Source organism: Phyllostomus hastatus, unplaced genomic scaffold (assembly GCF_019186645.2).
Source record: "Phyllostomus hastatus isolate PE091 unplaced genomic scaffold, TTU_PhHast_1.1 phas_scaffold_55, whole genome shotgun sequence".
NCBI classification, from domain to species: domain Eukaryota; kingdom Metazoa; phylum Chordata; class Mammalia; order Chiroptera; family Phyllostomidae; genus Phyllostomus; species Phyllostomus hastatus.
The window spans coordinates 11783889-11810892 of NW_025334035.1; the positions used below are offsets into that span (position 1 = coordinate 11783889).

General features: G+C 46.2%; 1 protein-coding gene across 5 annotated transcripts in view; it reads left to right on the forward strand.

Moving 5' to 3' along the window:
• SPECC1 (sperm antigen with calponin homology and coiled-coil domains 1) overlaps positions 1-20235 on the forward strand; it is a 336370-nt gene extending 316135 nt beyond the window's left edge. For 4 of the 5 annotated variants that reach the window (XM_045824061.1, XM_045824060.1, XM_045824062.1 and 1 more), the window contains one exon: positions 7286-10725. In XM_045824061.1, coding sequence (XP_045680017.1) covers positions 7286-7375 — 90 coding nt within the window. In that variant the 3' untranslated portion in view covers positions 7376-10725. Of the gene's footprint in view, positions 1-7285; positions 10726-20125 lie in introns of those variants that run through there. The other variant, XM_045824063.1, reaches the window with a different exon arrangement.
• Positions 20236-27004: the final 6769 nt, after the last annotated feature.

The window sequence follows — 27004 nt, forward strand, 5'->3', positions numbered from 1 at the left end:
GTCCCCTTATCTCTTGCTGCTTCTAGGATTCTCTCCTTCATTTTTACCTTGGCTAATGTAATTATGATGTGCCTTGGTGTGTTTCTTCTTGGGTCCAACTTCTTTGGGGCTCTCTGAGCTTCCTGTATTTCTTGGAAGACTATTTCTTTTGCCAGATTGGGGAAATTCTCCTTTATTATTTGTTCAAATACGTGCTCAGTTTGTTGCTTTTCCCCTTCCCTTTCTGGTACCCCTATAATTTGGATGTTGGAATGTTTAAAGATGTCCTGGATGCTCTTAAGCTTCTCCTCATTTTTTGAATTCTTATTTCATCATGCTTTCCTGCTTGGTTGATTCTATCTTCCTTCTGGTCCACTGTATTGTTTGGAGACCCAGTTTCCTTCCCTTCACTATTGGCTCTCTTCCGTGTATCTTCCTGCATCTCTTTTATGGTATCCTGCATCTTTTCATCTAATTTGCTCCCAAAATCAACCAATTCCATGAGCTTTCTGATCGCCAGTGTTTTGAACTGTGCATCTGATAGGTTAGCTATTTCTTGGTCGCTCAAAAGGATGAGTTCTGGGGCACTGATTTGTTCTTCTATTTGAGCCATCTCTCTCTCTCTCTTTTTTTTTGGTTTGGTCGCTCTTGTTCTGGTGAGGGGCGGAGCCTTCGGTGTTCACCAGGCTGGGCACCCCAGTTGCTAGATTGTGACGTTATATGTGGGGGTGGGGGCGGGGGCGGGAGTGGGGACGGGAGAAAACAATGGCAGTAGTTCTGTTCTCCTGGGATCTCAGTCCCTCCTCTGGGATCCTGGGTTGCGCACTCAGCCCTGGTCCACAATCGCCGCCTCACTGCCGCAGCTTGCGTACTCAGGGACCACCACTGTGTTCTTGCGCACTGGATGGCTTTCACGGTGATTTCGCTCCAGGTTTTCCCCGTCCTCCACACGCCGCCTACCCGCGCCCGCCTGGCTCATCCTCTTGGCCCCACCTACCAGTCTGGAGGTACGGGTCTACTTCAACTTCTTGGCTGTCCGACTTCCATTCAGATAAATCCTCTATCAGTTCTGAGTGTTATTCTGGCTGTAAATTGTTGTTGTTCTAACCTTGGTTGTGCAAGGAGGTATGGTGCATCCACCTATTCCTCCATCTTGCTGGAAGTCCTGCAGTTTTTAAGTCATTAGTTTTTAAAATCAGTATTTTTTAATGAAAATGACCAAAATCTGTCACAGAATTTTGAGACCTATTAAAACAAAGTTTAATGAGAAAAAAAAAGATTGATTATGGATGTATTTCAGTTCTGGAAACAATGAACTGAATTATCAATAAAGCCCTCTTGTTCAAGTCACCTGGAAATCTGAATGACGTGTAATTTTTAAAATGTCAATACATATCCGAGCTCTGAAGGAAGAGTGGGAAAGAACCAGGTGCCAGACATGAGAAGAGAAGTACAAACCAGAGCCATGAGGCCTGAGCTCACACTGTGCCAGCCCCAGGCCAGGGCTAGAGGCCATGGCTCTAGACTGTCATGATGGATGTTACTTCACACCCACCCAGGAATAAGAGCATTACTATGGAGACCCCTGCACAAAACCAAGGCTCACAAAATGCAGCTGTTCTTATGAAAGAGGATATAAAAAAAAAACACCTGCTAGTCCAGGGAGGTGATAAGGAAGTTTGCTTTTCCCCTGTAAGAAAAGAAAACAGCCAGGTGAGGTTTGGAGTCCATAGTTGTGATATTTGTGCCACAAGAGGCCCCTAGTTTATACTATTATACTTCTGGTGCAGAAACCCCTTGGCTAGTAGTCCAGTGATTGCTGGAGAAATGCTCACAAGCCCAAATTACAGAACACCCAAAAAACTATCTGAGCTTGTCAGCAGACACCACAAACAAGAGGATCGTCTCCCAGAACTAGAGATAATAAAACAGTCAGAAAGAGACTACAAAAAGTAGGTTTAAACATACTAAAGAGATCAAAGGAATAGGAAGGACCATGTTATTATAAAAAAGATTTGGAAAAATAATCCAGTAAAAGTTCTGGAAATGGAAATTTAGAATTAAAAACACCAGTTGGATTGAAAACCTGATTAGATACAGAAGAGGAGAACTGGAAAATAGACCTAAGGAAATTACTCAGAACATAAAACAGAAACATTGAAAAATGGAAAATACAATAGAGGGGTTTTATGAGTCAGTGAATATTCAACTTCAAGAAATGGAAAACCCAACTAACAGTTGCTTAAACCAAAAAGGTGTTATTTTGAAAAAAGAAAATAAAAATAAATCCAGAAGTGGTTTCAGGCCCAGTTCAGTGTTGAACCCAGGACCCGGAGTGCCTCTTTTCTGTACTTCACCATCTCTGATCTGCTGGCGTCTTCTCTCCGCCTCAGCTGCTTGTTCTTCTGTGGTTGAATGTGGCTGCCAAGCTCCACACATCACTCCTTTCACCAGGGCAGGAAGGAGGAGAAAGGGGTAGAACAAGTTCCTCACATTTTCCCCCTTTGGTGAGGAAATCAAAAGACTTCCCAGAGTCCCCCCAGCTTGTTGGCATTACTCTGTCACAAGGTCACTCCAGCAGCAGGGAAGTCTGAAAAAGTGAGTGTACATTTTCAGCCTCTTTAGTGGGAAGCCTGCAAGGGAGAAGGGAGTTGGGAATGACTGTTGCGTATCACAGAGCTTAAGAGACATGGACAATGAATCAGATAGTGACTGTGTCCCATGTCAAGTAGGAATTCCAGAAGAAGAGTAAAGACAGAATGGTAGAGAGACAGTATTTGAAGAAATGGTGCCTGAAATTTTTCCAGAATGATGAAAAACTGAAGATTCATAGTGAATCTCAAACAGGATAAACTTGAATCATAACTAAACTTCAGAAAAAGTGAAGACAGATAATCTACAAATAATTTCTACTAACCAAAAATTTAAAAACAATCTAGTAGAAAATTGTCAAAGGCTAGAATAGGCAACTCACAAATCACCAATGAACATTTCAAAGAATGTTCAATCTCATTAACAATTAGGAAAATTGAAACTGAAATTTCACTGTAGTAAGACAAAATTCCATAACCCTCTGAGGTTGTAGGGCATCCAAGAAATGAAAAACTGAAAGTAAAGCTGTCACAGAAATTTCAGTACAATGAACAATGTTATACCAATATGTTTGAAATATAGCAGTTTCCTAAAGAAATATAAATATATTTCAAAGGCTCAATGTAAATATGTGTCTAAAACTTTCTCAGACATAAATAGAATTTTAACGATTAAAAGGTTGAATTCATTGTGTAAAATATAGTCACACACACACACACACACACACACACACACACAACCAGTAAGCCCAGATTCTACTAAACCTTCAAGAAAAAGATATCCGTATTATGTGTGTCTGAATCTAGAGAATTTAAAAAGTAATGAGAGGACTTACATATCTGGGCAGAATGGAGCATTAAAGACAGAGTGAGAACTTGCTAGAAGATTGTATTATATATAAGAATATACAAGAATACATTTTTCTTTGTTGTGTTACAGTTAATATTTGCTTTTTAATTTAACATTTTTCCTAATTTTCATCTAATGTACTTTAGCAAAAGCTGGGGAGACAATGAGATCATCTGTAGACCTCATTGTCAGAGCCAGCAATTCCATTTTTACAAATGTCTATGAGGATCTACTGACAAGCATAATTAATTTCAAAAGCACTTAGGAATGCTTGTGAAACATTTAACCAGTTTATGTCATCAACAAAACAGAAACTTCCTACATTATTAAATTTGCTTTTCAGCTCTGGCTGAGTGACTCAGGAGGTTGGAGCATTGTCCTGTAACTGAAAGGCTGTGGGTTCGATGTCTGATCAGGGCACATACTTAGGTTGTGGGTTTGATCTGAGGTCCAGGTACATGTGGGAAGCAGCCTATCAATACTTCTCTCTCACATGGATATTTCTCTCTCTCTCCCTCCATCCCCCTCTAAAAGCAATGAAAAATATCCTTGGGTGAGGATAAAAAAAATTTGCTTTTCAGTATCTTGATGTGGATTGAAAAATAGTATATTTAATTATGCATGATACTCTGAAAATACTTCCAGTCAGAATTGACAGCAATAATAATCCCAAGCTTTTGATCAAGTTCTATTGTTAAATTAGGAAAATAGCCACTTGTATGTGTATATTCAAGTAAGTATAAGTTTCTGGGTGTAGCATATTCATAAGGATTAAATTTTTTACAAGTGAAAGATCTACAGTGTCCCCAAAATTTTAGTAAGCGCTGCATGTCCACTGCAGTGTGACTCAGAGGGCTGGCTCATCATGGCGCATCTGTGGGCAGCACCTCACAGAGAGAACAGGTGAGAGGGATATTGTGCTGTTTCTGCCACTGTAAAAGCAGCCATAGTGTGTGCCCTGCAGGGTTTGGTGCATCCTAATGCGGGGACATTCCCACACCGGTCATCTGTCTGCTGGTGTTGGTGACTGAGTAAACCAAGGTGTCCACCAGAGCAGCCACTGCACACCCACGTCCAGGACTTCAGGCCTCCTGTGGGGAGATGCTTACACCTCAGGATTGTAGGAGGGGTCAGAATGTGTCCTTAGGCATAACTGGGCCACTCCATAGTATAAACCTTAGAAAGGGCACTTACAGGGTACCTTCAAGCTTGATCACAGGAACAGCACGTGCTTCACATCTCTGCGCCAGGCATTTATGTGTGCACACTCCCTGGGCCCACAGAGCCAGGTGCCCCTTACCAGTGGACAAGAGGCACGTGCAGGTCGAGAGAGATGAGCAGCCCCTGAGTGGCAAAGGCAGGCACTGGCCAGCGCTCTGACCCACTCAGGAGCCTCGCAGCCAGTACAGCCGAGCCACCTCTGGGCCCTTAAAGCACCATTTACTCGAAGCCCTGTGTGTTGCCCACAACACATTCTGCTGTAATTTGCCTGATTATAGAGCTTCTGTCCACCTCCACCCCAAGGCCATGCACTGCCAAGGGCAAGAAGGCTTCTCTCTCTTTTTTCTCAACTTTTTATATTGTAATAAAATACAAGTAACATGATCTAAGGGCCTATTTCTTGGTCTAAGGGCCTGTTTCTTGGTCACACTCTGCTGATTAATACAGCTTTATATGTCAGGAAATCGAATCTTTCGAATTGTTTTAGCTGCTTAGTACCTGTGCCTTTAGAATCAGTGTGTTGATCTCTCCCAAAAAGTTTGTTGGGAATTTTATTTGGATTATGTTGTAGCTGTAGATCAGATAGAGAAGACTTGACATTTTAACATGTCTTCATTATTTAGATTTTAAGTATATTTCATCAGTGGTTTGTAGTTTTCTGTATATAGATTCTGCACAGGTTTGGTCTTTTGGGTTTGTTTGTTTGTTTGTTTGTATATTTGTTTGTTTATACTGTTCTTCTTGTTCTTGTCATTCTTTTTCTCTCCTCCCCAGTCTCCTTCTTCACCTCTTCCACCTCCTGCTCTTTCACTACCTCTGCCTTCTCTCCCTCTTTTTTTAATCTTCTCCCTCCTTCCACTTTAAATTTGTCACGAATTCCAGTTGTTCATTGCTGGATAGGTAGGAAAACATTTGACCTTTGGATGTGGACTTTGTATCCTGAGACCTCACTAAACTTACATTTTAGTTCCAAGAGATTTTATTGTAGACTCTCTGGAGTTTTCTTCATATACAATCATGTCATTAGCAAATAAGGACAGTTTTATTGCTTCCTTTCTCATTTGTATGCCTTTTGTTTCTTTTTCTTGCCTTATTGCACTAGCTAGAACTTCCAGTACAGTGTTGAAGACAAGAAGTGAGAGAGACATTTTTGTTTTGTTCCTTTTTCCTGATCTTAGGGGGAAAGTTTTCAGTCTCTCATCATTAAGTGTGGTGTAACTTTTGGGTTTTGGTGTATTTTCTATAGTAGGTGAAATAAATTCCTTTCTATTCCTAGCTTTTTAGAGTTTTTATCATGAATGGTTGTTACATTTTATGTAATGCTTTTCCTGCATAAAGCATTGGAGGTAAGTTCACCATCTGTCTGTCTTGCATCTGTGGGCCTTCCTTAATTTCTCAGTGCTCGTGGTATAGAATTGAGCACCTAAATAGTTTGCTCAATTCTTGACTACTACTTTTTTGTATTGTCACATTAACAATTCCCCTGTTAATAAGATTTTTAGCTTTCCATGCATCAATCTGTGTGCACAGCCTTGACTACTGTATTTGAGGTAGGAAACTTTTTAGCTTTGTATTCTGTGAAAACTTTCTCTTTTTAAATTTTTCTAGATATGTGTGTGTAGAATGTTGCACTTACTCCTTCTCCATCCCTCTTGCACGACCAGTGATATGTGGGCCATTTTTTACTATAACCCAGGACCACCCTCAGTGGAATGTATTTCAATGGTATTGAAATGGGGGACAAATGTCTGGCTACAGCTCATTCTGTTGCTGCCCAGGAGCAGATGTGCTGGTTAGTTCAGCCTTATTCCTCCACTGTGTTTCTGTTTCTGGCTCTACGTTAGGGTCCTTTCCTATTGTTTTCTTGGGACCACAAAAGAATCCAAATGTAATCATAAGTGGATTATGAAATACATTAAGTAGCATACATTTCAGGAAACTTGACTGTTGCCTGGCACTTTCTGGCCTCTACTTTCTGCCTGCTTTGTTGCCTACTAAGTTAACGTTGAGTGATAACACCTAATTCTGGTGAAACAAATGGTTGCGTTTCAAATTGATTCAAGAAGTTGAGGTGTTTGCATTCTTGGGAACATCTTAAGGCACTAGTTCCACAGAAGGAAACAGTATGCACCAAAATGCTTATTGCAAAGTCTGTAATGTGAGGTGGACACACACTGCCCGCCTCGTCTGCCAGTGAGGGGTCAGCCGTTCCCTTGGAGAGTGCATCCACTGAAGGGACAGCCAGCGACACAGTGCTGCAGTGTGGGGATTATGTATGAAGATGCTCATGAGAAGCACAGAGCGCACAGGGTGTCCATGGTATTGGAGACAGACTGGGAGTCATAGGGAACTCAGAGAAGCAGAAATCCCTTTACAATAATGGAATTATGGGTGACTTTGTCTTCACACTTTTTTTAATGCTGCCATGTTGTTAAAAGATGCAGGGTGGGAGGTCATGTTTAATATTTTTTAAAAGAATGGTATCTCTAAATAAATAGGAAGAAAACACTTTTCTTTTAACTAATCACATTCCACACTGTGTTGGTGTTGCCTCCACCTGCCTCCTCGTGGGTGGAGTTTTTTGTGGCAGCACCAGCCCTGCCCTCAGCCTGGGCCCCTCTGTGACCCTTTCTTTCTCCTGCAGGAGCTCAGCGAGATGCTGCACACTGACCGTCCCGACTGGCAGAGCGTGATGCAATATGTAGCCCAGATATACAAGTACTTTGAGACGTAAACCCGAGGACCGAACAGCAGCTGCTGCCGCCGCCTGCAGTTTGTCCTGGAAGCGCCTGGTCACTTTCCACAGGCCCTGCTCCGCCTTTCAAGGGAAGGTCCAATCCAGCGGGTACCTACACATGAGCAGGAAATAGAGCTGGGTTCCCTGTGTTCCCACCTTGAATCTGGACACATTCAGAGGGAAGTTGGGGAAGCTTTGCTCTCCAGGGTGGACATCTCTAGTCACACTGAGTGATTTCCCAACAAGCTGCACCAAGACTTACAACAGACAGCAATGGACATTGGCCACCTTTTTACTAACAGTCCCAGCTTTTGCCTTTATAAAAACTTTGCCCCTTCTATCTATCACCTCCATCCAAAAAAGAAAAAACAACAAAAGACAGACGTGTGCCTTCAGGCAGCATGGGAACACACGGACCTGCCTTCTGGGAAAATGTGCTGATGTTCTAGGTGACAACTTCAGCACCCAGAACTTGGTTACATTTTCAGGTCTTTCTGTCACTCACTGGACTCAGTGGAAGGAAGGTGAAACATGTGAGAATTAGAATGAGCCCCTGGGTAGGTGGCCCCCATCCCTGTGGGGTGGCCGGCAGACAGAAGTGTGTGCTTGCGCATGCGCTGTGCTGGGATGCGGGCACCTGGAACTTCCGCACTCAACCTTCCGTGCCAGCTCTTGGCCTCCTCCACTCGGTCTGGCCTCCTGTTTACTCACACTCCAAGCACACCCAAGCACACTCACCCCATGTGTGGAATGGACAGAAACTGCTCATGTGCGGAGGCTGTGTCTGCTGGGGTCTTCGGGTATTTGTGCAATGAAACAAGCTGAAGATGCGTATTTCTTGGGATACTGGGCAGATGGCAAATTTAGACAATATTTCAATTTTAGACTTACATGGCATTCAGTACTGCATCAGGCCTTTCATGTTCTCATGGCAAAAGGAAGCCCTTGGGGATGGGCAGAGATGACTCTGTTTATAATTGAATAAGGACAGTGCAGTTCTCTACTGTCCTGCCATCACCCTAAGCGACAGCAGAATCCCCCTAGTGGCCCCATTCACTTCGGGAGTACTCTGTGCAAGTAACCACCTGGTGATTCTCTGTTCTTGGTGGGAAATAAGTGCACCTTATATAGAAGTGGGGTGTGGCTCACATAAGTGAGTCTGAGGTGAAGTCGTCTGAGGTGATGTGCGCACTGTGATGTGAAGGGGCCCATTACTCTGGGTTTGTGCCCCTCAGACAAAGGGTTGTTATTACCATAAGTCCCTGAGAGTCACAGTACTGCTGTCATTGCTTAAAGTAACACTCACATGGTGGTGGCCCTTGAGGGGCCTGGTTGCTGCAGGCCCAGCCACTGTCTGAGCTTGGCCCCTCCCTCCAGGCCACCTTTGTGGACTGGTCCTAGGGTTCTTCTGGTACATCCATCTTCCATCCTTCATGTCCTGCTTGTGGCTCTGCACTACAGTCTCCTGGCCTGCCCTATCAGTTGAATCCAGGTATCTGTATGGGACCAGGGACGTGTCCTGTGCATTGTCCAAGTTCCCAGATACACTGAGAGGCATGCAGGGTGGGCCAGGGCAGCATGGCACAGGGAGTGCTGAGCACTCTGGGGCGAGGATTTCCTAATTGGTCCTTTGTGTTCAAGGAGAAGTTGGAGGCACAGGCTGAACAAATTCCCCTGACTCCTCCTTTATGAATGTACCCAAACGAAAGTTACCGCTTGTGCTGCTTCTTGCATCTGTCTTGTTGATGTAACTGATATATTTCCCGTGCTTCTGGGTTGCTCGCCATTACAGTGGGGGAAAGGAACATGCCAAGTAGTAGGGTGGGGGTGTTGGTGGCTGTGTTTATCAGGAATTACTATGAGTCTTTGTGTGTGGGAGACACTGAGGTCTTGGATGCCTGCACGGGCATTTGGCACGATCAGCGCCCTGTTTTTAGTGGTTACCATGAATGATTCAACACCAGCTCTGGGTCAGCAGTCTGGGCCTGCCCCCTCCCTCCCTGCTGGTGCCTGCTCCCTTCAGGTTAAAAAGAAGGAAAGAAATGTCCTACATAAGGAAGACCATGTGGCGATTTATTTTTATAATTCAAGGGAGTTCTTTTACTGCCATTTTCTTTGCTGGTGGGCATGCAAGGAGAGGAAGCATGTGTCCTGTAAGAGAAATACAGGTGGTGTGGGGTGAGTCTGGCCCTGCTGGGTCCTGAGAGGGGACTGAGGTGGCCAGAGTGCAAGGTCTGGCCTTCTAGCCCTGGAGGGTTGGGGAGCAGCTGTTCCAGACCAGGCTAGGCCACAGAGTGGGGTTTTTAGGTCCGTTTGAAATTAGAGAGCCCAGCACAGAGTGAAGGTGGAAAATTGACATGCTGAGAAAATGAGGTAGTGTCAGCAAGCTATAAGCTGTATCCTTTCCAGTTTTCTTTCCTGAGGTTTTCAGAGGCTACATGATTCTCCCCAACTTCCTTCAGCCAGTACTAATAATTTAAAACTGTTTGGTGGTTCTGCAGATCCCTTTTTAATGTATTGTTTTTCTATAAAAGACACGTGCAAAGTGCAAGACCCAGAAGAGTGGAATTTTTAAAGGATGTAAAGAGAAGTCATGGATGGGTCCATGCATTGCAAGTTGTTTCATGAACTTGAACTTTTAATGACCTGTGATACTGTGCCAGCCCCTGTCTCCCTGGGCAAATTCACACTTCTTGCATCTTTGTCCCTTCTCACTTCACAAATGATGCTAGCCTTTGGTTTCTGTTCTTCATTCTGTTGCTCTGCTGTAGCTTTGTTGAGACCATCTGAAGTGGATGCGCAGGTGTTACACAAAATGCACTTCCCAAAGTAATTAGCCACCTGGCCATAAGGTCTGTCTGCAGCTGCCTGTGTGTTCTCTTCCCCTCCCACTTCCCCACCAAGGGCAGGGCAGGCCTTTGCAGGTGTGTGGAATTAGAGGATCCAGGTCTGTAAATACAAACCCATTTACCAAATCCAGCAGCAGTTCTTCCCATCCCAAAGCTTTAGTGCCATGTTGAGATGAACTACCAAGGACATGCAGTGAAGCGTGTAAACACAACCTTTTAAAGGTGTTTTTAATATCTCAGTTGCCCAAGTTCATCTGGTGTTTCCCTTCTCTGACCCAGGTTAGAGTCTGGCTGTAACATCCTGAGTAGCTCACTAATTTTAACTACATTAGTTGAATGCCATTGATACATCTGTAGCCTTGTTTCTGCACAAAGCACACCAGACTGTACCAAGCATTCTCAGGATACCATGTGCCAACAGCTGTATTTAACTATTGACATGAAAGTGTATGAAAAAAAGTGTATGTATGACTGTAATATTTCTAATAAATATATTTTGTCTGTGATTATGACTTTTTCACAGTAACATTTATTAGTATTTTCTCAAATTGCCAAGTTTACCTTCAGTCTGTTTTCAGCCAGTATCTTTCTGTCCTTATTCCTCACTGGGCAGTGACCCCCAACCCCCTGCAGCTGTTCTTTGCTGGCATTACTACAAGGTACCCGAAAGTACTGGAGTCCTGCCATTCCTCAGCCTCCTCCTATTCACAGCCCTCTTGCTGTGACTATGGCTTCTTGTGAAAATCATCCTTCCGGGCCCAGCAGGACGCTGCAGAGGTGCTCACGGCAAACACCCATGCACAGGCCACCCTACTCAGGGATCAGATGCTCACGAACATTGGAAACCACACTGTGAGGTGTTAGGCTGGAGGGGATTATGTCAGGATTAAAGGGGCAGCCCTGGCCAGGTGCCTCAGTTGAAACGTCCTGTACACCAAAAGTTTGCAGGTTCAATCCTCAGTCAGGGCACATACCTAGGTTGTGGGTTCAATCCCTGGTCAGAGCATGTACAAGAGGCAACCAATGGATGATGTTTCTTTCTCTTCTTCCTCTAAAATCAATAAATATATTCTTTAAATTTTTTTACAAAAAGACTGAGGCAGAGTTGGTATGAATTTCAGTGGATAGGGGATGCCTGTGTGTTCTGACACCAGTGTGTTGTACATACTGATTGATCAGGGAGTATGGCTATTGAGGGGCCTCTCAGGGGCTACATTCACTGGGGTCTTAGGCAACTAGCCATGCTGGAAGCTGCCTGTTCTAGAATCATTACTTCTCCCTCCCCCTTGAAGGGAAGCAACACTGTCCCTGGTCTCTCTCCTCAGAGCTCTGCATTTTATCGGAGTGGCCCAGTCTCTGCCGAGAGCTTAGCGCACTGGCCAGGGCATGAGTCACCATTCCCTTTCCTGGGTGGGCTGACAGGTGGTGGCACTGTACCCAGGCAATGACAGGCTTTATTGGTCCAATATCTGATTACCTGCAGCTGTGTTCAGCTGCTCAGTCTGTGCACATGCATGCACACACAGTCACGTTCACACATGCACACACAGACACTTGGTGGGCAGCCAGCATCTCTGCACTTGCACATGGATCCCTCCCATCGTTTCCCGTTGTTTAGGGCCCATCAGGGAGGTCTGGACCCTCTGAACAGCACATGTCTCCAAACATTCGTGTACCACGTATTTTCATGGTTGATACACGTTCAACCAGGTATCAGTCAAGAGATTCCAACAGTGCTGAAGCACTGTGGTGTCTGTTGCCACGTCTGTGGATGGGCTCTGAGCTGTGATGGAAGACTGGCAGTTCCAGGCCATGGGCCTCAGCCCCTCAGCCCATGGTGTGCAGCTGGCCCTTCTCCTAGTGCTGGGACGCCCCCTTGCTCCCACACCTCCTCGCTTCACTCCGCTTCCTGAAGGCAGGGCCAACATCTTCACATGCTCACTATACCTCGGCCTTCTGTATGACTGTTGCTGGATAAATCATTGTTGCTTAATTGGTGAAAACATCCAGCGACACTGAACTCTCATTTTGAGTTGAAATTCCCTATTTAACTCTGGGGAACAGACACCTTGGCACCCAGCTCAGGCTCAGTGCTGAGATCAGTCTGGTGGTCAGTCGTTTCCAGCATTTTCCAGCTTGATAGTAAAAATCCTAGAACTGCAAATGGAAAGACCGTTGGAAAGAAACTTGAAGATCTTTATCATTGTTTCCTTCTGTTTTAAAAATATTTGTATTGAATTTATTAGAGTGACACTGGTTAATAAAATTATATAGGTTGTGGGTATACAATTCTACAACACATCATCTCTGTATTGTACTGTGTGTTCGCAATTCTCAAATCAAGTCTCCTTCAGACATTTGTCCCTCCTTTACCCTCTTCTACCTCCTCCCACCCCGCCTTTCCATCTGGTTATCACCCAACTGTTGTCTGTGTCTATGAGTTGTTTGGGGGGATTTGTTTGTTTGTTTTTTTGGGGGGGTTGCTTATTTCCTTCACCTATTTCATGCAGCCCAGCCCCCCAACCTCCCTCCTCTCTGACAGCAGTCAGTCTGTTCTCTGTATCTATGAGTCTGTTTCTATTTTGTTTGTTAATTTTGTTCATTAGATTCCACGTACAAGTGCAATCATACGGTATTTGGCTTTATCTGACTGACTTATTTCATGTAGCATAACACCCTCTAGGTCCATTTATGCTGTCACAAAGGGTAAGACTTTATTCTTTTTGTGGCCAGTAGAATTCCTTTGTGTAAATGTACCACACTTTTTTATCCACTCATCTCCTGATGGGCACTTGGGCTGCTTCCAAATCTTGGCTATTGTAAATAATGCTCATGAACCTAGGACTGCATATATTCTTTTGACACCTGAGTCTTTCAGGTTCCTTTGGATAAATTCCCAGAACTGAGATCACTGGGTCATGAGGCAGTTTCCATTTTCAGTTTTTTTTAGGAAACTACACTGTTTCCCACAGTGGCAGCACTAATCAGCATTCCCACCAACAGTGCATGAGGGCTCCCTTTTCCCCACATCCTCTCCAACACTTGTTATTTGTTGATTTATTGATGATAGCCATTCTGACAAGTATGAGGTGATATCTCATGGTGTTTTTAAGTTGTATTTCTCTGATAATTAGTGATATTGAGCATCTTTTTATATGTGTATTGGCCATCTGTATGTCCCCTTTGAAGAAGTATCTATTCAGGTCCTTTGTCCATTTTTTAATTGGATCATTTGTTTTTTGGGTGTTAAGTTGTATAAGCTCTTTATAAAAATTTTGGATATTAACCCCTTGTCAGATGTATTACTGGCAAATGTGTTCTCTCATTCAGTGGATTGTCTTCATTTTGTTGATGGTTTCCTTTGCTGTGAAAACAGTTTTTAGTTTGATGTAGATCCTTTTATTTATTTTTTCTTTTGTTTCCCTTGTCCAGGGAGATATATCAGAAAAAATTCTGCTATAAAAAATGTTTGAGATTTTACTGCCTATGTTTTCTTTCAGGATTTTTATGGTTTCAAGTTACAGTAAAGTCTTTGATCCATTTTGAGTTTACTCTGTTGTATAGTGTAACAAGGTGGTCTAGTGTTTTGTTTTGCATGTATTCAATTTTTCTAACATTTCTTAAATAGAAGACTATCTTCACCCCATTGTATGTTCTTGCCCTTTTTTGTCAAATATTAATTGAACATCAAGGTGTGGGTTTTATTTCTGAGCTTTCTATTCTGTTCCATTGATCTATATGTCTGTTTAATGCCAGTATCAGGCTGTTTTGTACTGTTGCCTTGTAGTATAGTTTGGTATCAGGTGGCATGGTACCTGAATTTTTGTTCTTCTTTCTCAAGACTGCTGAGGCTATTTGGGATCTTTTCTGGTTCCACGTAAATTTTTGGAATATTTGGTCTAGTCCTCTAAAGTACGCTATTGGTATTTTGATAGGAATTGCCTTGAATCTATGGATTGCTTTGGGTAGTTTGGACATTTTAATGATGTTAATTCTTCCTGCCCATGGACACGGTATGTGCTTCCACTGATTTGCATCTCCTCAACTTCTTTCTTCAGTATCTTATAATTTTCTGAGTACAGGTCTTTTACCTCCTTGGTTAAATTTATTCCTAGGTGCCTTTTTGTTGTTGTTTTGTTGTTGTTGTTGCAATTATAATTGGATAGTTTTCTTAGTTTTTCTTTCTGATAGTTCATTATTGGTGTATAAATATGCCACTGAATTCTGAATATTCATTTTGTATCCTGCTAGTTTACTGAATTCCTTTACCACTTTTAGTAGTTTTTGGTGGGCTCTTTAGGGTTCTCTATATACAGCATCATGTCATCTACAAATAATGACAGTTTTACTTCTTCCTTTCCAATTTGGATGCCTTTTATTTCTTCTTGTCTGATTGTTGCATCCAGGACTTCTAGTCTGTGTTGAATAATCAAGTGTTGAAAGAGAACACCCCACACTTGTTCCTGATCTTAAGGAAAACACTTTTTGTTTTTGCCCATTCAGTATGATGCTAGCTGTAGGTTTTTCATATATGGCTTTTAGTATGTTGAAGTATATTCCCTCTATTCTGAGGAAATAGAGGGTTTCCTCTATTTTGCTGAGAGTTTGTTTTCTTTTTATCATAAGTGGGTGCTGGATTTTAACAAATGCTATTTCTGCTTTTATTGACATGATCATATGATTTTTATGTCTCATTATGTTTGTATGGTATATCATATTTATTGATTTGTGGATATTGGACAAACAAGGTTAGCTAGGTTGATGGAGACTCAGGTATAGCCTCCACATGCATGTGCAGGCTTGGTGGGAGTGGGCTCAATGAAGAAACAATGGCCTCTGCCTGTACTTTTGTCTGGCAGAAAGCTGCCCCCCACCTCCTGCCCTGATGCTGGACACTTGAGTTCCTCCCCGTGTGTCTCTGGTTTCTTTTACACTGCTGCTCCTGTGCTGGAGCTCAGAGGGAGTGAGTCCATGTAAGTCCACACATGGGCCCTTTAAGAGGAACTGCCTGAAACTTGGAGCAGCCTTCTGTCTCATTCAGCCATCATCCCTGCTGGTTTTCACAGCCAGAAGTTATGGGGACTTCTCTTCCCAGCCCTGGAATTGTGGGCTGGGGAGTCTGGTGTGGAGCTGGGACCTCTCACTCCTCAGGGGGGACTGGGACCTCCACAGCCAAGATATTCCTCCTGGTTTATATCTGGAGGCCACAGCCCATTCTGCATCACTACCCCTTCTACCAGTCTGGATGTGGCTTCTTTTTTTCCTTAGTTATAGGACTTCTGTTCAGCCAATCTCTGGCAGTTCTGAATGATGATTGTTCTGTAGGTCAGTTGTAACTTTGATATGGTTGTGGGAGGTGGTAAGCACAGTGTTTTCCTACCTGCCATCTTGGCTGGAATTCTGGAAGAGGTTCAATAATTTGATCAAGATAACTTAGGCTGGAGAAGGCAAATCAAGATTTGGAACCCAAGCCATGACCAGTGTGCTTCAGTGGGTTCATCATCACCCCACAAAGTGAAGGGTCGCTGGTTTGAATCCTTGTCAGGGCATGTGCCTTGGTTGCAGGTTCGGTGCTTGGTTGGGGCTCTCATGAGAGGCAACCAATTGATGTTTCTCTCACACATCAATGTTTCTCCCCACTCTTCCCCTCTCTCCAAAAGTAAATATGTAAAATATTTTTTTTTTAAAAAGGAGGGACTAGGAGCCCAAGTAGTCTGGCATGAAAGCCTGCCCTTCCAGCCACCATTCAGTGAGAACCTTCTGCCACCCACTGCCTTGAGGAAGGAGGAGCGTGCTGGAGGGCATTGCCCAGCAGCCTTCCTGGGAGGGAATGACATTATCTAATGAATTTGCAGTGATTTCCTATTTGAAAAAATAACTAAGTGTTCATGTCTGGTGAAGGTTAGAAATAAGTTCCTGCATCCAGACCTCAAATGCATCTTCACCGAAAGATGAGTTTGTACGTAAGTTCCCTTTTCTAAGGGCAAACTAAACAAGGTCACAAGACCTATGTTCAGAACATCTGTGCTCAGAGGCAGGTCCAGGGACCTGCCTCCAACCCCTCAGATTCCACCCCACTGGCCAAGATGGTGTCACATGTTCCCACCCAGCCAGTGTTGACAGGCAATAGGGGACCCGCTGTGACTTGTCTGAGGGACAAGGAGGGGCCCACCCTGGACAAGCTGGGGCTCAGTTAGCCTGGCATGTTGGAGAACATGGGATGGGTGACCAGAGGTGCCTGCCACAGTCACTGCAGGTGTTTTCTTCAAGAACACAGCCAGTCAGTGCAGACCATGATATCTCTCAGGGTCTTCAGATTCCCAAGGGATGTGTTTTTGGGATTCCACAGAGCAACCTTTCTGGAGGGGAGTAAGTGCAAGCAGTAGGAGGGCTCTTCAGCCCAGTGCAGCCTGAACCTGCACAGGAATGTCCTCTACAGGCCTCACCACACTCAGGAAGTGGGGCCCACTTTCAGAGGGATCCAGAGGGGCCAAGTGCCCTGCCTCCCCCAGACTGTACCTGGAGGGCCTGGGCTGTGGACGCCAGGTCTACACCTCAGGCCTGTAGGCCCCCCACCCCACATCCTCCCACTGGGCCTGCTGGCCAACAAGAGACACTCTGGTGGGAAATGGCCCTTTCTCTGAGAGACCCCTGCATCCCATGATGGCTGGGGGGCTCAGTGTGGCCCACAGGGGCTGTATGCAAAAGGGTCTCCACTTCCTGGATGGCCTTCCTTGGAAGTCCATGCTGATGGGGGCACCCTTATTTGGGGATGACTCTACTCTTTTCCACAAGAATCGAAAAGAAGGCTGCTCTTGTGGCTATGGATGGTCCCTGGCTACCAACCAGCATCTGCCTCTCCCACACTCCTGCTTTGAGTCCTCACTTCAGGTCTTTCTGACAACTTGTCTCAGAGTCCAGCAAAAGTTGAGGGAGAGCTGCATGGACAGAGTCGCTGCTGCAGCTGCTGCAGCCTCTGCTCAGGTTCCGACACCCTCCTTGCTCAGGTCACTCAGGCCCAGCCCAGCTCAGCCCCCACGTGGTATGCAGCCCCCCTGGCTGAGGTGGGCCTTCGTGTCTCTGCTCTCCCAGGTTTCCTCCTCCTCCTCAGTCTCCTCTCCAGTCCTGCCTCCATGCCACTCCAGGTCCCTTAGAAGCCTTAGCTGGTACCACTCCTCAGGTGGGCACTCCGAGGGTGAGCCTGGGAGTGGGCACCCCTGACTCCCCTGACAGAGACACAAGGCCCGGAGCATCTAGGGGCTGCAAGACTTCCAAAAACTTTTCTTCTGCCTGCTCCCATGAAGGGCCGGCTGACCTGGTCTGTCGGCCAACTCAGCTCACAAGCCAAAACACAGATGCCCATGAGGTTTGAAATTTTAGATACACAATTGGATAATCTTTTAGTGTAAGTACATCTGCTGCAATGTTTAGGACATACGTATATTTAAACATTATTTGTTGTTTATCTGAAATTCAGAACTCACTGGCTATCCTGCACTTTTATCTGCTGGGTCCTGCTGCCCTCTGAAAGTCCCTGGAAAGACAGACAGACAGACAGATAGCTACAGTGTGGCAGCTGAGGCCCTGGCAGTGCAGGGCCTGGACGAGGAGGGCCTGGTCCTGCCGCAGAGGCTCCACCTAAACCAAGGAGAAGCCCCGAGTCAGCCAAACCAGCCAGGGCCTGAGTTTGCACCTGTGTCCAGTCCGAGTCCCTCCCAGGTCCTCCGAGGGGAGATGATTTCTTCCCCATCCCCTGGGCAGAGACGTGGCTTCGGAGCTGGGCCTCACGGCCACCATGAGCCCAGTGTGGTTTTCCCAGCTTGGCCACCTCATCATACAACCCCCTGGCGCCTGGAGGTGTCTGCAGACACCTCATTCGGAGCTGGGCCTCACCACGTGTAGAGCCAGTTTGGGTTTTTGACCTGAATTGTCCAGCCAAAGCTAATGATGGTTCACCTCCCAAACCTGAGAACCGCAAATCAGCTGAGTCTGCTCTGCCTCCACGGTCTACCTGCAGGCTGCTTGCTCACCTGTAGGGTCACTTTTAATAAGACTGCCATGAGCAGCATCCCTTTACTTCCCTGACCCTAATTAAATTGTGTCCCCCAGAAATAACCTCTCCATGAAGCCTCCACTTTTCCTCCAGGGTCGCTGTCACATGTATGACTGTCCAGTCACGGGTTTGACTTTTGGGTTAAAGTCTGTCCCTGTTCCCCTATAGACTATGAGCTGTCCCCTGCTAGGGACCTAACTCCATGGCCTGCATGAAACAGGGGCCTGGGGGCCCGCTAGCTGGCACACTGGGGAGGTGAGTGCAGGGGTCAGTAAGTGGCCAGTATGAGCAGGAGGGAGAGGAGGAGAGAGCAGTGAACCGGTGTACCAAGGGAAGGAGGACCTGCTGTCTCCATATGCCTTTCCTAAACACGCACCTTTCTTCGTAAACGCCTGGGGTGAGTCGACTAAACAAGATTGGCTGTAGTGCAGTGTCAGGACTACTTTCCATTAGTCTGAGCTTGAAATCTTTTCAATCAGAAATTTTTCAAAAGCATTTCTTCTGCTAGTCTGCTGATGAAGGGACTAGACACCTCTACGGGCCGAGTAGGTCCCTGCCGCCGGCCGCCCTTTGCCCCAGCTGACGCGCACTCAAGGGAGACCCAGACCACAGTGTGAAGCTGTGCACTGTAAGGCATTTTCGATGTCTTTTGTTTTGAAGGGTTAAAATTTTTATTTGAATTTTTAAAAAGGTTTAGAATTCTATGTTCTCTTTATAACATATCACTGGTAGTTTAATATAAAAAAATGATGACTTTTCTCTCCCAAAATCTTTAAGTAAAATTGGCATGCCAGGAAAGTGCCTCACACCATCATAATACTGTGTCCTGGTGGTGCTGAGCACCCGCAGGGGGGCTGGCCCCCTCAGGCCCGTAGGGACTGAGCCCAGCTGATGACCACCGTAGTGCCAAAGGGCCAGTCCCGATCACACATCTGCAGGCATCTGGGGAGAAGAAATTGGGGGGTGCTTGGCAACCCGCCTCCCCAGCCTCCTTTCAGCAGGTCTCTGGGAAGGGCCCGCCTGGAACAGCTTGCACGGGGTCACAGGGAGCCAGCCCTGGATTCAGGACCCTTGGCCTGCCCTCTCGTCCTCCTGGGCTGTCAGCAGGAGCCCAGGCCACGGAGGATCCCCCTGACACCTTCTGCAAACGTGCAAACTGCTTCCAGCCTGTGGGACCCTTGGCCCACCCTCTCGTCCCCCCGACACTTCCTCAGCTTGGCCCACAGAGTGTGTTATTAGACCTTTGGATTTATGCTGACCTGGTAGGTGAGAAGCGGTATCAGAATTTAGTTTTAATTAGCATTTTCTTATAGTGAGGATGAATATGCTTTAAAATCCTATATGTTCCTTTTCCTAAATCACCCATGTTTCTTAGAGTGTTTGGAAACCTTCTCCTGGGGTTCTCTCTACATTCGAGAAGTGGCGTCTGTGATTCAAGACGCAGTTTCCTCCGCTGGTTGTTTGTCTTCACTTAGGACAACCAATTTGTTTTTGCCACACGGAAGTTTTTATATTTTTAGCTCTTCTTTTATGCCTTTGGATTTTAAGTCAAAGCTAGAAAGCCCTTCCCTCTACCAAAGTTATAAAGAAATACTCCGAGGTTTTCTTCTAGGACTTTCATGCTGCTATTTTAAATCCTTGGTGCGTTTGGGATTTATTGTGGTGTACATGTGGGGAATGGATCTATATCCTTTAAAATAAGTATATTTACTTTTTTCTATAGCAATACAAGTTCATAAAAAAATCTAACTGTATCGAAGCAGTCTCCTGCTCTGACCCCCTCTCCCCCATCAGCCATCTTTCAGTTTTTCCAGTTTCACTTGACCTTTACCTCCTTACTTGCAGGTGATAACGTGCCCGGCTCGGTCCACTTGATCGATTTCAGGCAGGCTCTGCTGCCACGTTAGCTGAGCAGTGGCGTCTCCCACCCACTTGCGGCCCTGGAAGAACACAAGTGCCAGCAGCAGCGTCTGCAGGATCAGCAGGGTGGTGCCTGGCAGCTGGTGCTGGAGTCTGCCGGTCTTCTAGTGATAGGGGGGACTCAAGACCTGGAAAATTTTAGCTTAAGGTAAAAAGCTGTAAGTCTAGCAAGTAATGTGTATGTTAAGCTTTTGTTTCAGAAACTACAGATAAGGCCCATCCTGACTCCTGGGAAAAGCAGCCGACCTCCGACCTCCGGGGGCACTGGCTAGAGATTACAGCCTGGGGACAAGTTGGAGGCATCCTGGCCTTTTGTGTGACCACCCCCTCCCCCTTGGGAACAGCTAACTGCCAAGAACAGGAAGGCTGCAGCTTCGCTCACCTAGTCCTCCCTGAATTTCAAAGCCCTCACCACACCTTGTTTGTCCTCCCCCACCCCCTTATAAAAGATCTGGCCAGGAAAGAGAAGGCAAGATGGTTTGTTAGGGTATGAACCCACCATCTTCTCAGGTCACCAGCCATCTGAATAAAGTGCCCATAAAAGATTCAGTCGATGTCATTGCTTATTGGATTTGGTAGTGACAGGCAGCCCAGACACTGGTGTCTTTTCTGGTTGCACTAGTTCTTTTCAAAAAAGTTTTTTTCATTTTTCAATAAGTGATTTGATTTAGTAATAATCACCTCCTTTTCAAAAGTATAAAAACCAAATAGGCTTGGAATAAGACATGGGAGTGAGGCACTCCTTATTTTTTTCTCCAAACTATTTTTTCTAACCACTCCAATCTCACTGTTAGGCTGGTTGGTGAGAGAGGTAGGAAAGAATTCACAAAGAGCAGTACATGCCTAGAGTAAAGATTTTATTTTACTTTCCCAAGGGAGGGAAAGGGCTGGGTGCAGAGACGTGCACCAGCCCACCCTTGCGCAGGCTGCAGCTCTTCCTACGTTATTTTTGGGTGCAGGATCAGGTCAGGTCCTTGTGGTCTGGCACTTCCTGTTTAGTAAGTTCCTGGAGCCTCTGAGCCTTCAGGGCACTTCCAGTAATTTTCTAGTCCTGAGGATAAAGGCTCATAAAACAATTAGGGTCAGTCATGCTTTATAGGGTCCAGCCAGATCCAGGAAAGAGGGCCTGAGAAAGGGGCTTTTGTCCTACTACTTACTGTTTGAAATAGCTGCATTTGTCTGTGAAGAAGTGCCCCCCCCCCGCCCCGGGCGTTTATTTTCTCTACTTCAGAGCTTTCAGCCTAGGATTTCTGGGCAACCCCAGGACTCATCTGCAAATAATTAACAAGGTTCTTCCATGCCAGGCAGCATCCTGGGTGCTGGGGGCATGATAGTGGGTGGTCACATTGTGGTGGGGTGGGGACCAGAACCAGAGGAAGATACAAAATGACAGTACTGGTAAGTGCCAGGAAGAAAAGCAGAGTGGGGTGGGGGTGGGGTAGGAAACTGAGTGACCAGTGAGGGCAGATGCTGTTCTAGGTAGGATAGTGAAAGAAAGCTTCTTTTGAGTAGGTGACAGATTAAACAGATTCCTGAAAGGTAGGAGAAGGGGCCATATGAAAATGTGGGGGAGAGCCCAATGGGCTGGGGGACAGAATGTGCAAAGTCCCTGCAGCAGGAAGTGCCGGTTGTGGCCAGCGGCCGGCAGCTGTGGCCCGTGCTGCACACCTGGCAGGAGGCCTGCGCACAGGGAGAGGCAGACAGATGAGAGCCTCTGGCCACACGGAATGAGCCAGAGGGTTCCGAACAGTGTCTCTTTATGTTCTTCAACATTCTTTTTGGAAGTCAAGCAGAGAATTCATTGTAGAGAGACAAGAGTGCAAACCTAAAATAAAACAAAAATAATAAAGTTTGGTGAAGAGGGCCGTGCGATAGGTCAGATGAAAGGCAAGGGTGCCCAGCAGGATGGCAGCAGGGAAGCTGGGGAAACAGGCAGACTCAAGGCAGGCTCCCAGCAGAGCCAGCACACCCAGGGAGTGACAGCAGAGGAGCCAGGGTGGTGCTGGCGCTGAAAAGCAGCATCTGCTGAACTCAGGCCACTTGCTGAACAGGAGGAGATACACAAGTAGGGAGGGTTGGGCATCTGGAGTCAGGTTTCAGATGCCTTCACAGCCAACGGGGGAGCTGAGTAGACAGAAAGTCATAGGAATCTGGAGTGCAGAAGAAAAAAGAAACCGTGTGAAGATGACCCCTGGGTCCTCCACCACAGGGCAGCTGGCAGAGCAAGGGACCTTGGCCCCAGAGCTGCTGGGAGTGGCAGGGGCAGCCAGCCAGGGCACCATGGACTGCAGCGGCACCTCTGAGCCAGCGTTTCAAAAATAAGGAAGCAACAGGCTATGACAGCCACTGCTGAGAGGGGTTGAATCAGCTGAGCACTGAGAAGTGACACTGAATGTGGCAAGATGTGAGCTGCTGGTGACTACCAGATGGTTTTGGAGGTGGGGTGGGGACCCAAGGCTGTAGAGGGGCGGAAGAGAGAGTGTGCTAGAAGGAAGTGGAGGCCGGTCCTGGCTGTGGAGGGGTGTTGTTGTAAAGGGGAACAGAGAGAAGGAGAAACCCCTGGAAGGGCTGTGGGGTCAGGGAGTATCTCTCATTTTCATATTCTTGGAAGGATATGGCACACTTGCCCAGGACAACGGGGATGTGTGGATGCAGGAGGCCAGGGGCAATGGAAATAGCAGATTCCTGAGAGGCGAGGCCCAAGGGTCGGCAAAGCTGGACATGGGGACAGAGCAGGCTGTGAAATCCCACAGGAGGCTCCCAGAGGCCCAGGCAGTGGGAATGCTGGGGACCGGGGACAGTGGCTGTTTGTGCACATGGTATACAGTGCCTCTATTTTCACAGCTGATGCAGCTGCACAGGGGCTCAGGGATGAGAACCCAAGCTGGGCAGGGTGGGGCTGTCTCAGAGGGAATGGGCCTCAGGGGAGGCAGTGGTGGGACAGCAGTGCCTGCAACATATGTGCTGCAGCAATTCGGTGACTGGCAGGGACTGTCACGTGGATGTCAGTGTGAAGATGGTGCAGGTGGGTTGGAGGGAAGAGCGCAGACCAGGACATTGAAAAAAAAGCAAGAGGACTGTGGAAAGACGTTGTGGGAGCTGCCAAGAAGGAGGACAGAAGCGTTTGGTGAAAGAGAGGGGGAGGGGTGGTAAAAACATTCCAGGGAAAGTGGGTGGAGTAACGGAAGGGTGAGAGGTGACTGTGGTGAGAAATGCAGGCGGTGGTGTAGGCTGAAGGCTCCCTTCTTGGAGAGAAACGCTGCAGTGTTATGCGAGGAGAATGGGGAGTTATTGCAGAAGACTGAGGAGAGGCCCGCGGTCAGCTCCAGGTCCTCAGGACGCAGAGCCCTGGAGGCTGACTTGGCCTCCTTTGGAGAAGCGTGCAGGGGAAGCAGCCCCAGAGGTGGGGTGGGGGCAGTTTCAGAGCGAGAGGGTAACTGAAAGGTCTAGCAAAGAGGCCAAGGGTTTGGGTCATTTTCTGGTGACACCATCAGTTCCCAGTGGCCCAGTAGAAACCTGGGGTCAGGAAGAGGTGGACACGGGTCAGATGAAGGAATGTTTTGGGCCATATAACACTGTGTACGAGGAGGCGGAATCCAGTCCAGACCTGGAGAGTCCAGAGCACTTTCTAGAGCAGTAGGCAGCCTGGAGCCCATGGTGGGTCCCAAGGTGAGCTGGCCTGGAACCCGAGTCACCAAGGAAGGTGCTCACTGAACATGCCGTTCTCTGCACAGCTCTTGGGGGCCTGGTCTGGTGGGGGTTTCCTCCGCATGGAACGAAGCATGTGCTCATCTCCATCCTGTCTCAAAAGTCACCTCGATGCCTGCCCCCTCCCAGCAGCATGCATGGCTCTGGCCAGAATGTGGGAGTCTGGTCTCTCCACAGAGCAGGACAGTATTTAGCCTTAAACAGGAAGGAAATCCTGATGAGTGCTCCAACATGGATGAACTTTGGAGAAGTCATGCCAAGAGAAATAATCGAGACACAAAAAGACAAATTTTGTATGATTCCACTCCTTCGAGACTCCTAGATATGTCCAGTTCAGAGACAGAAATTGAAGTGTGGCTGCCAGGAGCCGGGGTGGCGATTGGGGAGTTGGTGTTTAATGGGGACAGAGTTTCGATTTGGGGAAATGAAAGTTCTGGCAATGGATGGCAGCCATGTTTGCACAAAGATGTGAACATATTTAATGACACTAGACTGTACACTTAGAAATGGTTAAAATGGTTTCTTTAAAAAGTCAACGTGAGGAAACTGAGGTTGCTCTATGGTCTGATGGCGACACACTGGACCAGGGACTCTGGTCTGGGAGGCGGGATCGAGGTGGGTTGTCATTTGAGGAGATGCCAACCCCACGAGCTTCCCCAGTGCAGGGCCTGGACTGGAGGCCTGGGGGCCTCGCAAGCAGGACATCTGCACACTTGTTCCCACACTCAGTGCTCACACAGAGACCTCTGAGTCCCCAAGGGTGGGGACTTGCCTCGTGTGCAGCTGGATTCCCTGGGCTTAGTTCAAGCTCAGCAACAAAATGCTCACCAAGAGCAGACCTGGCACTGGGATTATTTTCCTGACCACAACCTCAAGTGCCAAGTCTCAAAGCTATCATTAAATGCCCAGATTTCTTCACTTAAAGAAAATAGAGTCTGCTGACCTCCAGACCCTTCACCTGCGCATTGGCTAAGGGCCGGCGTCAGGAGGGCTTGTTGGACCTGACAAGGCTCCTTGCGGAGAACCTCACGGAGAAGGCCGAGGCTGAGAGAATTCTGAACAAAGATAACAAAGGGGGGCACAAGCTGCCAGATGTCAAAACACACCAGAAAGATGCAGGACTTTTCGACAGTGCAGCACCAGCCAGAGAAGAGAGAAAAGAGATTCATGAATCAGCCCAGAGCATAGCCCAGAAATGCATCAGGCCTGAGACAGGGCCGGGGGATCTGAGCAAGGAGTCATTTCCGCTGCAGAAAGGGGACCCTGTCACCACAGTGGCCATCCCCATGGCAGAGAGAGTCTTGCCTCCAGTCCCGCAGCATGGCAGGACAAAAGACGGATTAGATTCTTATTCTCTGAGTAAGACATAAAACCTAGAATGGGAGCGAGGGAGGTTGGCATTCTTAACCACATAAAATGAAAAACTTCTGTATGACAAAAGACACAAACAAAATTAAGAGATTAAACACAGACTGGGGAAAAACAGACTGGGAAAAACATTGGCAATACATAGTATTCACTACATAGTAACTGATATACAAAGAGCTTCTGAAATGGATAAGACAAATCAGTCAAAAAGTAGATTCCCAGACAATTCTTAGAAAAAAATCCAAAGTGTTATAAAATGGAAGACAAGCTTGACTTCTTTAGAAAGTAAAGAAATGTAAATTAAAGCAATGACGACATAAAATCATTTACTTAGCAGATTAGAAGAAATTAAAAAGTTGATGATGTAATGTGTTCACAAAATTACCCAGAAATGGATGTTCTCATACACTATTGGGGATGGATAAATAAGTAGTATCTTTTCAGAAAGTGATTTTTTTAAATATATTTTATTGATTATGCTAATACAGTTGTCCCATTTCCCCCCTTCATTCCCCTCCACCCTGCACACCCTCTCCCACCCATATTCCCCCCCCCCTTTAGTTCATGTCCATGTGTCATAAGTTCTTTAGCTTCTACATTTCCCATACTATTCTTGCCCTCCCCCTGTCTATTTTCTACCTACCATCTATGCTACTTATTCTCTGTACCTTTCACCCCTCTCCTCCTCCCACTCCCCTGTTGCTAACCCTCCATGTGATCTCCATTTCTATAATTCTGTTCCTGTTCCAGTTGTTTGCTAAGTTTCTTTTTGTTTTTGTTTTTGGTGTGGTTGTTAATAATTGTGAGTTTGCTGTCATTTTAATGTACGTTTTTTATCTTCTTTTTCTTACATAAGTCCCTTTAACATTTCATAAAATAAGGGCTTGGTGATGGTGAACTCCTTTAACTTGACCTTATCTGAGAAGCACTTTATCTGCCCTTCTATTCTAAATGAAAGCTTTGCTGGATAGAGCAATCTGGGATGTAGGTCCTTGCCTTCCATGAGTTGGAATACTTCTTTCCAGCCCCTTCTTGCCGGCAAGGTCTCTTTTGAGAAATCAGCTGACAGTCTGATGGGAAATTCCTTTGTAGGTGACTGTCTCCTTGTCTGTTGCTGCTTTTAGGATTCTCTCCTTCATTTTACCTTGGCTAATGTAATTATGATGTGCCTTGGTGTGTTCCTCTTTGGGTCCAACTTCTTTGGGACTCTCTGAGCTTCCTAGACTTCCTGAAAGTCTATTTCCTTTGCCAGATTGGGGAAATTCTCCTTTATCATTTGTTCAAATAACTTTTCCACTAACAAGTGGTTGCTCTTCCTCTTCTCCTTCTGGTACCCCTATAATTCAGATGTTGGAACGTTTAACAATGTCCTGGAGGTTCCTAAGCCTCTCCTCATTTTTTTGAATTCTTATTTCTTCATTCATTTCTGGTTGGATGTTTTTTTCTGCCTTCTGGTCCACCACTGATTTGAGTCCCAGTTTTCTTCCCACAACTATTGGTTCCCTGTACATTTTCCTTTATTTTACTTAGTGTAGCCTTCTTTTTTTCATCTAATTTGTGACCAAATTCAACTAATTCTGTGAACATCCTGATTACCAGTGTTTTGAACTGTGCATCTGATAGGTTGGCTATCTATTCGTTGCTTAGTTGTATTTTTCTGGAGCTTTGATCTGTACTTTGGTTTGGGCCATTTTTTTTTGTCTTGATGTGCCTGTTACGTATGAGGGG